The 13974-nt window shown below is 42.5% G+C and overlaps 1 protein-coding gene across 1 annotated transcript; it reads right to left on the bottom strand.

The window, feature by feature from the left end:
- Positions 1 to 409: 409 nt before the first annotated feature.
- NFIL3 (nuclear factor, interleukin 3 regulated) lies at positions 410 to 13742 on the bottom strand. Its single transcript, XM_027091957.1, has 2 exons — positions 13519 to 13742; positions 410 to 2275 (listed from the first exon to the last, which is right to left on the bottom strand). Exon 2 carries the CDS (start codon positions 2097 to 2099, stop codon positions 711 to 713), a length of 1389 nt encoding a protein of 462 aa, XP_026947758.1. The 5' UTR covers positions 2100 to 2275; positions 13519 to 13742; the 3' UTR covers positions 410 to 710.
- Positions 13743 to 13974: the final 232 nt, after the last annotated feature.

Genomic DNA, 13974 nt, shown 5'->3' on the forward strand with positions numbered 1-13974 from the left:
CTATCCACATCCATGTGTCATACTTAAAAGAGAGATGACTAAAGAGACAATGATGCTAAACAAGTTGGATTTTTCTACTTAAAAAAAAAAAGGATAGAGAAAACGTAACCTTAAAGAAAAATAGATAATGGGGAGTAATTTAGTAAATTACTAGTCTCAAATGCAAGAAAATGCATTCCCCACCCCCTCTTCCCTACTCTCCCTCTTTGGAAGGTTTTCAAACTTATCATAGCCTGGGCCAAATTAGAAAAGGAAATATTATGTGTTGAACTTATGTTTTGGTTTTACCTTACAGATGGGAGAAAACTCCCCCAAATAAGTAAAATGCAGAATATCTTAATACAGTATCTACTTTTGTAACTTAAATTGCTCTTTCTTTCCCATAAAATTAAGTGCAATGGAGCAGAAGTTCTGTGTTTGTCACCAATCCTTTATTGAAACTGGTAACTTACACACTTTATAATAGAACAACAAAAATAATGTTCAATATATACAGCCTTTGCAATGGTCTATTTGACTATACACAAGGCAGAGTGATAACACAGTCTAATCTTCATAATAATTTGTGCACAGAAAGACACCCAACAGTCAACATGTGAACATTACAGTGAAATGACATCACAAGTCCAGTGAAAATTCAGCCTAATACAAAATGTACTATCTATTGCAAATGACATCTCTAAATGCCCAGAGCTTGTTCAGTAGTAATTTTACCCAGAGTCCGAAGCAGAGATTTGGTGTGTGGCTATAAGTCTTTTAAGTGAGACCACCTCTGCAGACAAGTTGGCTATCCCCTGCTTCAAAAACAAATTCTCTGGGTCAGAGACTTTGTAACCATTGTCTTTCACTTCGACCACTCCAGTTTTGTAACTACTCTGAGTTTTGCCATTAAGTTCTTTTTGATGCCAGTGTTCAGATTTGAGAGACCAATCTTGAATGTTAGTCACTTGCACTGAAAAGGGAGTGAGAGAAGAATGTACCAGATTGGGGGCATTATGCTTCTCAAGTTCGAAATGTCTCTTAGACGTCATGTCAACAGGCGAAGAAAGTTTTTGTGTGCCATCAAATTCGTGATCGAAGGCTTCCACTTTTATCTGCATGGCTTTGGCTTTAATCCGAAGCTTGTGCGGCAAGGCAGAGGAGTTCACTTCTGGAACTTTAACCACTGTGGCGTGGACACGCTGAAGTTCGACGGGAGAGTGGATTGGGCCCTTGGGAACCTGCTGCTCGTCTTCTCCATCGGATGACTTTCCTACTGCACCTTCATCGGTTTCTGATGTCCTTGGAGAGTTACTGGAGGATCGGTTGACCTGCAGCAGAGGGGGAGAGTGTGAGTAGCCAGGAAAAGAATTCCCCATATAGTTCTGGTACACGGCCGCTCGGTAGGTGCCCGGGTCATCTCTGGACTCCCTGGCATAGCTCTCCAGTTCCATTGGCTCTTGCTTGATGACCTGGAACTTGCTTTCTGGGCTTCTGCAGCCACTCTGCCCAGGGCCCTCCTGCGAATGTTCTAGCGAGGACACTTCCGAAACATCAGACAGAGAGCTCTGTGGAGAGTGCTTGATGACAGAAATGCAACTGCTGGCCACCATCGAGGGCTCGTGCTCATCCACAAAGGCGCTCACGGTGGATTTGGAAGTCTGGTAGTCTTGAAAATACACAGCTGTAGAATTACTGAGTTTCTGAATCTCCTGGGCATAGGCTGTCGAGCTAATTAAACCAAACTTTAATTTTAGGGAAAGCAGTTCAGCTTTTAAAGTGGCGTTTTCTTCTCCCAGTGCAATGAGTTTGTTCTCCAAAACCAGGTCATTCAGTCGACGCTTCTCCCGAGACCTCTTGGCAGCTTCGTTATTTTTCCGCCTCTTTTCCCAATACATGGCATCTTTCTTCTCGTCGGGAATGAATTCCCGTTTCCTCCGACATGCTGAAGATTTGTTTTTCCCCACACTTCCTTCATTGAGAAGGAGCTCTTCCCCTGTCGTCAAGTCTTCGGAGACTTCGGATAAGGCAGAATTAAGCACCATCATCTTGTCCACGCTGCTACCAGCATCAAGAGATGCCTGCTCCTTCTTGATGCTCTGCATTTTTCTCAGCTGCATCAGAAACAACCTTAACCTATATATGCGGTGAAGGAGAAGAAGTTATTTCCTCAGTAATCTCAAATGCTTTAAAAACTGCGGTTTAAAATCCATCAATATTCTTCTTTTTGTTCGACCGTCCAGGATAAATCTCTTCGGCTTCCCTCACCAAACGGAGTAGGGGTCTTCTAGGTCACCTGCAATACATGAAGAGAAACAGTTATCCATTTGGTAAATATTTATTACCAATTATGTACAAGAAAGTGCACGAAGCATTGAGGGTCAATATTTCTGCCCTTCAAAGAGTTTACAATCTTGCAAGGAAAATAAGTACCCAAATACCTATACGGTAAAGTTGTAAAGGACAAGTCCACAGTGAGACCTGTGGTCCAGGACAGTGAGAGAAAAAAACACATCTGCCCCAGGGAAAAACAGAGGAAGACTGTGTTTCAGGAGAAAAAATGGTGGGGTGGGGCATGTGGGGATAGGACATTACAGGAAGGAAATGACAGATCGCCTCTGGTTGGTAAGTTTTTAAATAGTACTTGCATCTTGTGGGGCTTCTGAATACTTTTAGATAGCACTTATATCACTGCCAAGCAAACAAGCTCACCTCATAAAAGGAACTTTTCCAAGTAAACCCCTTTAATATCAGTAAACAAATTCTGTAATTACATGGAATCAAATAAAAACGGAGCTAAATTTTTATTGCCACAAAAATAAAAATAAAAGCCACACAAACAACTGAGTTGTAGTTGTTTAATCTCTTATGTGGCTGATGTCCTGGTCATTCTCCCAAGTGACTCAGCATACCTGAAAAGGACTCTTTTCAATAAAGCCATCTCTTTTGACACATTTGTGCTATGAGGTTAGAAATGTTCTTTTTTTTTTTCCGGTTCCTTCAAATTGATTTATCAAACATTCACTTAAGATTGAAGCATCCACAGTGCTTTTTTTGGTCCTGACAATTCTGTCATAATAGATTTCATTGATAAAGTAGCTTCAGACTAAAATAAACGCTTATTATTCAAAGGGATTTTTTTTTTTACGTACAGTGCCTTCTTGAAACTTAAAATTATTTTAAACCAAGAGAATGTAATTATGGAAAGAATTTCTTTCCATTTTACTAATTAGTTTCAAACAAAATATAAGAACTCAAAAATAGAACCATCAACTAGCTTCCTTTTCCACTGATGACATATTTATAATCTGAACTTGGCCTGACAGGAGATAATAAATCCATATTAAGTTCCAATAACAATCTTCTCGTGGTCATTTTGGATCTGTCTTCCTGGACAGGGCTTCTCTGTCTAATTTTCCAGTAGGTAATACTTTCATAAAGGAGATATGGTAAGACAACTGTTCATTCGGCACTATCTGTATATGGCACTCTTCCTGCCCTATTAAAAAGATTTAATGTTTTTGTTTTAGGTCTCTCTTTCTTTCTTGTGCATAGTTTTATAATGACTAATGACGTTTAATTTTATCAGCTGGAAAAGACTGCCAGCTTCCTGTGTCTTTTCCAGAAGGAATGATGTAATAATTTCAGGATCATCAAGAATAAGGTTTAATGCCATGTTTCTGTCCATCAAATTGAGCCAATGGAAACAGTGAGTTGCAACTTAGCAAAACTTGTGATTACAAATACCGAGCTTCCGTTTGTTTTTGAAAATATAGCTTTAATGGGAAATGAAGGCAATGAGTCTGCCACAGCAGGCCGTGATGGTGTAGAAAGGGGAGCTTCCTAGTTATCACTTAGTAAACAACCCTGCTTCCTATATTTCCAGTTAGGTTTCTTGTTCTGATATGAAAACCCCTTTTCCTTCAATATACTGAATGGATTCTTCCCTCCTGTCAAGAATTTGTATTCCCTAATTCAGTTAAGTCTTCCCCCCTGAAATCAAATGAATGTTGAAGCAAAGAGTAAAAATTCCAGTTCCAGGAAGATAATTACATTGAACTTTTCCAAGATGCTTTTTAAATCTCCACTGTATCCCCAGATACTACTGTTTTTTAAAACATTATGCAGTTCCTTGCACACTATTATTCTGAGTATTTTCTCCACTTGAGACTCTTTCTCTTCCATGCATTTTTTAATTTGTCCCTTCCTTGGGGAAAAAAAATTACATTCCTTTTACATTTCACCTCACCTATGAGTTTTTACAGTTATGCTTTTGAAATGCCCCACCATTCTGTGTTAGTTACTGTTCCTAAACTTTTCATTCTTTCATCATTTCATATTGTTTCATCATTTCAAACCTACATTGAGTGAGTTGGGACTCTCTTCAATCTCCTGGTCCAAAGAATCGCGCTGAGTCCAGTGTGAGTGAGGGCGGGCAGGCAGCCCTTGCCACACTGCATAGAGAAAATAACACTACTTCCATTTAACAAAAATATCCCACTTGTCCTAAAATCTCTTAACCCATTTCTTCTGGGTGTCTAAGTACTTTATGTCCACTTTGTCGTCTTTACAACTTTGTTGGTACATTCAAAACCTGCAGAAAAATCTCATTTCTTTTCAGTTAATATTCTTCCTATTTGAATTTCACTATGTGTACTAGAATCTGGTTCTTCCTTCATCCGCACATATTAACTGCCTCTATGATTCCACCAGCAAATCAGGCCATAACGACATTAGGATATTTTCTGTAATATTATTTATCAAATAACCTTGCAGTGTTGAAAAGAGTTTATCAGCAGTGCGAGATACTGTAGAGAGAGGTGCTGATTTTGTACAATGTGTATCTTCCTACATGTTTGTTTTGTATGCCCAACTAGACTGCAAATTAGTTCAGGGCTCAAATTAATATATTTGTATCCTAGCAACAAACTGAACCTATTAGGTGCTCAACATCTGATTGACAGTCACTCATTTGCCTTATATAAGAGAGCTTTGTGCCAAAAACACTTTGTTGATAAATTCTTTTAAATCTGATTATTACATAAATTCTAAAAAAGATATTTAACTTAGTAACAGAGAGCTTCTCTTATTCATTCCTTGACTTATTCAACACATATGGAGCACCTACTGTATACCTGGCACTGAGCCAGACTGGGGGCACATAAAGAGTGAAGGAAGAATCAAACTCCCAAGAGTCAAGGGACCCCTTAGTCTTTGGTGGGAGACAGGCTTGTGAATACAGCGCTCATCCAGGGGTGTGCTAGGAGCACCGCCAACAAGGGGTGTTGGTGCACATATCACATTGTTTCTAGCTGCACTGCCTTTTTCTTTGTATGGTGACAGTAAAAACAATTATAACAGGTGCCATTTACTCAACACTGACTATGCAACAGACACTGTGAGCCTGGCCTGTCATTATTTCACTGCCCTCATAATAACCACTTTCAGATGAGAAAACTAAGGCTCAGAGAAGTTAAGCAACTTGCCCAGTGTCACACAGCGAGTTAAGGGGCACAGCTAAGATTCCAGGACAGCCCTGACCCCAATCCAATTCCTCTAACAGTACCCATTCCTGTACTCCCAGAGGGTTGTTCTGGTGTATATCCCTGCAATGCATCTCATTTACATACAGTTCCTTTCTGTGTTACTCTCATTTCTGGGTAATACATGCCCACTTACTAAGTGACTTTGGGGGCAGTAAAGCACTATTAGATGCTGCCAGAACTTCTTTAAGACAACAAAGGTACCATCTGGAACTTTTCTCCAGCTTCCACAGAGCTGTATAGCCTGCAAGTATTTAATGAATTGAGAAAACATTCTAAATTTTCATATCTCTGCTAAAATTTTAATCTCCGGGCAAACCTACATGCTAAAATAAATAGAAGGAAAAAAATTAAAGCTATTAGCATTGCCACCTGTGATTTTTTGGTACACAACCAAAATGTATCCATTTTCAACATGGTGGGAGAGGGCAGTTAAACCACAGAAAGACTGAGTGACTTTCCCAAGGCCATGCAGCACTAGAGGGCAGAGGTGTTGAGGGCAAAGAATCTATTTGTGCCCTTCAACAATAAATTTAAATTAAAGTGAATGGAAAGGTGGTTTACAACGCCTTCTAAAGACATCAGTTTTTATGCTCAACTAACTAATGACTTTATTTCAGTTCCAGTGTTTTCCCTTATGATTAATTGAACAGTCATTTCACCTCTGCCTCATGTTTTCAGATCACCACTAATGCTGTGTTACATCAGTCACCACTAGTTTCCTTTCTGGTGAATAACTAACACTAAATGACAATTCTATGATGCTGGGGTATTCGGCACGATCAGCTTCATTACACGCATTAGATAATACGGGTGCTTCTTAAAAACACAAATAAAAGGAGAAATTTAAGAGCAGGAGTCATCACATTCTAATGACATATTTTCCCACACCTAACTCGGATGTACCATTGCTAATTAATGCTTTTTTGTAGTACATCACACTATTTCTACAGGCAGGAGTTATGTTTCATAAACCCAGATTTTAAAGTCTATTTAAGTCAGATGACCTAAATATTGTTTTTAATTAAGATAAATTTGGTTTAGAAAATTCTCTAAAAGAATAAAGCTTTACAACACAAATTCTAGCCCAAATTTCTTTTTGAGGAGGGACCTTATGACTTATGTTTACAATGACAGACCTGTATCTTCTCTGGCCGCCAACACATCTCTCAGAGAAATATTGGTGGACAATTCAAACTTGTTACAAAACAAGAAGAGAAGAAACGTTTTGTTTCAAGCATCTAAAATCTTACTAATAGCTTAGATGTTAAAATCTACTATGAGAAAAAATCATTATTATTTCTTTAAAGAGATTGCAAATTGCTTCTATTTGATACTTTGATTTTAACATTCTGTCAATACAAGATGAAATACTATTTGATGTGCCCAATGATTTGGAAATATTTTGATAGAACTACCTCATTTTACCTCTACTCTCTGAATGTACTGTTTATACCCTCAGAGGTATAGTATAGATACCACTAAAGAAAAAAATTCTTTTATGTTAAACTACAAACCATCTCTCTACTAAGAGGCAGTTGCTTATTTTTGAGATAAGTGCCATTTTAGTGAAAAAATAAAGTTAATGAATCAATTCACAGCTCTTTAAACTAGTAATACTAGCAAATGTTAACCTACATTTTCTTCCTGTGGGTAAAATCCATGACATGATTGTTTCAATAAAATGCTTTACTTCTTTTCATGGATGAAAATAAAATCTAGGGGGGAGTGGGGGATGAAAAAACTAAGGAAACACTGAAGTTGCATGAGGATTTTCTAATCAGGCTGAAAAAATGCTTTTTAAATTAAGAAAACTATGTTAAACCTCTTTAAGTACCAGTGAAGTGCCTCCCATTAATAATATAATTCTGTATCTAGTAACACAGACTCTGAAGTCAGAGAGAAATGTATACTTGATCAAGCTATGAACACACACATAAACAGACTTTCACACTTTTCCAAAATCTATCCTATCATAGCAACAAACTGGCCTACTTTTTCTATTCGGGTACTTCTGTAAATGAATGTGTCAAAACCAGAGCAAGTTTATGATAAATGAAAATATTTCAAGTTTCTTGCCCTTTCATCCTCAACAAAGGACCACTTGAAAATTAGATTTAAACTTAATAAATATGATGACAACACTGCATTTTATTATAGCATTGATATAATTTAAGGGATTGAAATATGAAATAGTATGACCTGATGTTCTTTTACAAAAAGAGGCTACTGTTTGTAATCTAACTCTCAATGAAAATATTCTGAAGACTGCTCAGGGCAAATGCGTAGATGCTAACACATCCAAACAACTTCAAGGCTTGAGGGAGGGGAACTGGGAGGATGGGGGTGATGAAATACTAATGCCTTATGAAAAATTCTGCATTCACTTCAAAATGGGGACCATTTGTTTTCTTGAAAGTTTCAAAAAGATAATTTATCAGTCTAGCAACTAATTTGAAATCTTAAGGGACATGGGTAATTATGAAGTTACCCAGTTATAAGAAATTCTGCAACAGGTAAGTAATACCAGACTACATGCAACATGGGATAATGATGGGGAAAATGGGGTGCATGCAGAGTTGGCTGAGGAAATGGTATGGTAGGGCAAGGTTTTGAATGTCCCTAATTATACGGAAGGATCATTCCAATTTTCCTCAGCTTGACTCTTTAATTTCTTGTTCACTTTCCTTCCCAGTGAGCAAACGATTACAAATGTCATTTATTATGTGCCTCATGAATAGAAGAAATTATTTTAAATGTTTATTTTTAGTGTTTATTTGAAGGCTACTTAACTCCAGCTTTAGATCCCTAGAAAGTTAATTAATAAAAGACACCATGTTCTGATAACTAAAAGGCTTATAAACATCATTCTGCTTCCAATGAAAATGAGTCCTCAAAGCACAGATTATTACGAAAGGCATCTAGTAAATCCCTACTAAACTTTCTTACCATAAAAACAAGCTAGCATACTCTAATTAAAACCATATGAGAAACAGTAATTTTTTAACTACAAGAAAGGTATTTGTAATGAAATTTGAGAGATAATTGGGGGTGGTGGCAATACAAGCTCATTTTGAAACTGGAAAACTCTTATGTAATGTCTGTGATCAAAGGTCAATGTCTTTCGACATTCTTATACAAGTCCAATCTGGATAAAAATCAACTCAAATATAATTTAGAAAAATAACAGGATATCAAACAATGTGTTAACCCTGTGAAATACAGGCATACCTTACAAAAACAAGAAATGAATATTAAAGGAAACTTCAATTACATTGTTTCTGTCATATTTTGAACTGAATCCCAAGTGTGCTCTCATTCCTTAATACAAATTAAAAATAAACAACTTTGAACAGCATCAATGCCATCTGGATTACAATGGAAATAATGAAGTATGTGTAATTTTACTAGGGTAAAAATAAAGCCTCGGCAATATGACTGCACCTTTTCCATTCCATGCTGCAATCACATTCACGTCTCAGAACTGACTCTATGGACCAAAGCAAGGTCAACTAGAAATATCCACTCAGCTGGTGAGTCAGGCACATTGCTCAACATGGGAAAGGGCCTGAACAAAGGGTTTTAATTTTCAGCTTGTTGCATCATAGTGATGTTATAATTGCACTGCGCAAAGATAAGTCTTTAACACAGAAAAGGAAATTGTTTCAAAAACTCCAGTGAGCTTGCACTCACACTCAGGGAAGGGACAGAGACAGAGGGTCACCCCACCCCCCCAATCCCCTTTTCAGGCTCCTGGCCTGGGCTGCTAATCAATTTCTCTTAGCCTCCACTTCCTCATGTCTAAAATGGGGACGATAATAGAACAGTCAACACAGTGCCTGGCACAGGAAGGGTACATGTTTAGCAAATATTAGCTCTTCACCTCATTTCTGAAGAATGAGCAGCATCAAGGAAACGATGATGATGATTAGTTCTAGGCCTAATTTTTGCCTCTCGTAATTCGTAGTGAAGCACTGCCCTATGTTGCAAGTGTAAGGGTAAACCAAACGAAATTTACTTCTGTGTTAGTCAAAAGGGCCAACCATCAGCAGTCGGGGCATGTCCTACCGTTTTAACCATACAGGCTGCACACACTCCCTCCCAACACAGCTCATCTGTGAGGTCTAACCAGCCTCTGATCTCAGACTAGAATTTTAGATAGAGAGATTATCCAGGACCAGGAAAACCATCACAGAGAGCTAAAGGGAACTGAAAAAGGGCAGCTGTTTGGCACTTTTTACACCATTCCTGCAACCATCAACTCACCTCTCCCTGTTCCTTTAAACAGTTCCCCCAAACATTAACCCAATGACTTGGGTAGTCTGAGGTTCTGCAATCCTGTCAAGAATTCCCTTCAAACTAAAATTACCATCATACGTAATAGCAAATAGTTTTGAGAAAGAAATTAATCATTATTAGAACAGAAAAGTACAGTATTTCAAGAAGAATCTTTTTTTTTAAAGATTTTTTTGATATGGACCATTTTTAAAGTCTTTATTGAATTTGTTACAATATTGCTTCTGTTTTATGTTTGGTTTTTTGGTCCCAGGCACGTGGGATCTTAGCTCCCTGGCCAGGGATGGAACCTGCACCCCCTGCATTGGAAGGTGAAGTCTTAACCACTGGACTACCACGGAAGTCCCAAGAAGAATCATTAACTATAGGCTTAGTGCAAACTTTATTCCTTATTGCACAGAGACTTAGGCAGTGAAAAATGAAGGTGAATACCTTTATTAAAATATATATATATATATAGTTCCTGGTCACTTTTACAGGAAACATTTACTGAGCTCCCCACAACTGCCCAGCTAAACAGGTTTTATTCCCTCAGTTTACCCTGGAGGCCTATGGAAATCAGGGCAGTGCCCAAGATCACAGGCTGGGGCCTGGGACCCAGCTCTTGTGAGCCCACAGCCTGTGTTCTTTTTTAGCACTTCACTGTTTCTTAACTACTGACTGGCCTGAAACTCAAGAGAGAAACCATTAGGGATGGGGTGTAGGATTTGATCCCACAGAAGCCAACTTTTCAACAAAGCACTGCGCTGATGCCCTTTCAGAGAACATCTGTGACGCTGCCCTGAATTCACTGCGATTTATTGCAGGAGCACAGCCTCAGAAGACTTATTGCCAGGATGAAAGTACTACTATATACTCTTATATAGCAGGACAGCGGCATCCACACAAGTGTTTTGATTTTTTAAAATTCTGAACTCGGGGGATTTGAGTTCTCTCTACTCTAGCCTTTGACCACATAGACTAAAGGTTCAAAAAAAAAAAAAAATACATCGACTCGACTGGCTACAGTCAAGATGGGGCTCTCCTCGTCACCACCACCAATAGTGGACCTCCCCTCCCCGCAATTTTTGTGGTCTGTTGACATTTGGAGGTTTCCTTAGGTCTTTTTCACTTCACGAAAATCAGAAGCCCTCGGCTCCGACATACAATGAAGCCTCCCCGAACAAAGGTTCCTGCGGTGCTCAGAAGCTCAGCCCGCAAAAAGCAATACGGCAGGCCCCTGGAACTGCGGAGCGGCCTCGCCCTGGGTCCCTCCTGTCCCTCCCGCTCTCCTGGCTCCCCTCCCGCCGCTCCGGCTGCCCTTGCATCCTCCCCCTCCCTCCTCCTGCCCAAGCGAACCCAGAGCGCATCGCACTCTCGGGTCCCGGGCGGTCCCTCGGCGCCCCCCCACGCGCCTCCCCAGGACCCGCCCCCGCCGGGTGGGCGGCGCAGCGGGGCCTTGGCGCCGCCAGGACCCCCGCGCCAGAACAAAGGAATGTGAGGAGGGGGCGAGGAGGAGCAGCACAGGCCGCCCTGCAGCCCCCGTCCAAGCGCCGCCCAAGGGCGCTCCCTGCTGCTAACCGAGGTCCGCGCCCGCCACCCCCACATCGCCCCCAGACCCCAAGGGCCCGCAGGAGGGAGGGGTGGGCCGGGAGGCAAGGGAGCACCCCTGAGGTCGCGATCGGAAGGTGGCGCTACGCGGCCCCCTGCAGGCCCGGGGCTCCCGGCCTGCGCTCCAAAGTAGGTCGGGGTCTGACATTCGGGGCCTGGAGCAATATTAGCTTCTTGGAAAGCGACTTCAATTACTTGGGGTAATAAATTTGTTCCAGAGGTGAATCTCTGTAATACGTCCCCTCCTCCGCCCCCCTCCCACCTAAAAACCGTCCACAACCCTGCTTTTTAGTTATTTTAATAGTACATTAGGGGAAAACAAATCTGACATACACACGCCACCATATACATATATTCACATACACATTACGTAAGAGTCCAGGGACAAATTTAAAATCTGGGTATATTATATATTCATATAATCCTCACATGAATAAAACTAGGACATCCACCAAAAAAATACAATCTACTAACCTATATCTGTTTCCCATAAATCATATCTGGTCTGGAGAAAATAAAAATACGATGTGAAACAAATACTGTGACCCCATTCGCTGTTGTTATTTACAAAAGCCAAGACCAGAAGATGACACTCGGCCATCCCCTGCTGTTCTCAGGGAACAGCACTTTCCTAAAGTGTCCTTTAAAAAGATAAATGGGAGTCAGCATTCAGCAAGTCACCGGGCTCTGCGAAATGCCTTCCTAAAAATACAATCTTATCAAAGGTCTCCGAAGGCGTGGAGTTAAAACTACAGCAAATGGCCTTGAACTTGTATTTGCACACAGCCCTGGAGAAAACGCCAGAAATAGCGCTGTGAGGCCACAATTGTTAAAATGTGATAGGGCTAAATTTAGAAGAACGCACATTTCATTTAGGGCAAAAGACACACATTCGGCTGCATGAGCAAACTCAATGCTTACCCAGTTGTCTACTTTCCTGTTTAAAATATCCTTAAAAAAAAAAAACTGTTACAGTGACATTTTAAAGGCTGAGATCGTCCTACTTTCTTTGTAGCAAGATTATAAAATCACGTAATTAGCTCCCTCTTCCTGTGCTCACTGCCAGCAAATTCGTCCGTTACATAATACAACATTTCCAGGAAACTATTATGTGATCTGTCTTGTGTCTGAAAAAGCAATGACAATAAGGTGAGAAAAAGGGCTGATCGAATGGAATGCATTAAAATTAGGAAGGTGGGGAGGTGAACGTCACAATGGTTCGTCCCAGGTTTAAAAATAATAGCTCAGAACACCTAAGGGACGAGCTCGGGTAGTATCCAAGATCAGAACACAAACCGAGGAATTCTTCCTTTCATGTTTTGTAGGAGTGTTTAAAAATACATCTTTTTTATTTGGGACGTAGTATACAGGTAATGATCCAACGCGGCGCTAAAATTACCAAATCATTGCACACGTACGCGCACATTCCCACATCAGCCCGTAATCCTTGCCAATATTTCACTGTGGGCAGATTATGCAATGTACGCAAGTACAAATCCCACAACCTCCCCGAGCGCTGGTAAAACACGCTGACGACAAACAGGGTGGAAAACGTCTGTGCAGACTCAGCCCCGGACACAAACAAACGCAGCGCAGGCATTCTCCGAATGCCGTCACCATTCACGCTACCAACGCTCTTTCTCAACGAGAAAATCAAGACTCTTCCCCATTACTCAGCTCCCCTCCTCTCCACCGCCGCCAGCCCCGCAGAAGGGACGAGAAAGAAAAGAGCGCTGCCCTTCCCCACGAGAAGGCTCAGCCTCGGCTCAGCCTCCCCGGCGCTCTTCTCTATCAAAACATCAATTTTCCTGAAATCAGGAGACATTATGCAACAGCAGCAGGGGGAGCGCAAGCCAGCCCGGACTACGTGCCGGAGCGACGGCGCTGCAATCAAAGCAGCCACCTTAAGGTGGCGAGTCCCCCTCCTGACAAGGCAGCAAAAGTTTATGTAATGAATGCCCCGCGCACACTCGCAGCCGCCGGCCAGCTCCGCGCACAGCCGAACCCCGCGCACAGCCTGGCCCGCGCCCCGCGCCAGCCGGCCGCGCGCCCCGGGAGCGGGCGGGGAGCAGGGCACCGGGCCCGGGCCGGCGGTGGGCGGAGCGCTTACCGTGTTCCTGCTCTCAGGGCGGCGAGCTGGGGTGGCGGGGAGAAAGAACGGGGGCCGTGAGCGAAGCCGGTGGCGTTCGGGGATCGGGGTCCGGCTGGGCCTCCGGGTCGGCAGGCGGAGGCGAGGGCGCGGCGCGGGAGACGGGCGGCGTGCCGGGTCCGCGGGCGCCGTGGCCGCGCCGGGAGATGTGTGTTAGTAGGTCAGTTCCGAGCGCGGCGCTACGTCGCCGACCGCCAGCCCGCCGTGACGGGCGGCTCCGGCCCCAATCGCCGAGTCCGCACCCGCCCCCAGCCCGCCTCCAATGGCCGCGGCCAGCGGAGGCAGGCTCTCCGGTGCCCCGCCCTCGCCACGCCCCCGCCCCCTCCCCCTCCCGGCAGCGCCACTGGCAGCGCCACCGGCAGCCCGCGTCCCTTCCCGGCCGCGGCCACCGCCGCCGCCCGAGTGCCGGGACGCCCA

This window comes from Aethalodelphis obliquidens, unplaced genomic scaffold (assembly GCF_003676395.1).
Source record: "Aethalodelphis obliquidens isolate GAN/ISIS:26980383/991018 unplaced genomic scaffold, ASM367639v1 scaffold74, whole genome shotgun sequence".
In the NCBI taxonomy this organism is placed as follows: domain Eukaryota; kingdom Metazoa; phylum Chordata; class Mammalia; order Artiodactyla; family Delphinidae; genus Aethalodelphis; species Aethalodelphis obliquidens.

Coding starts and splice junctions, on each gene's coding strand:
- NFIL3 (XM_027091957.1), bottom strand. CDS start 2,099: ATGCAGCTGAGAAAAATGCAGAGCATCAAGAAGGAGCAGGCATCTCTT.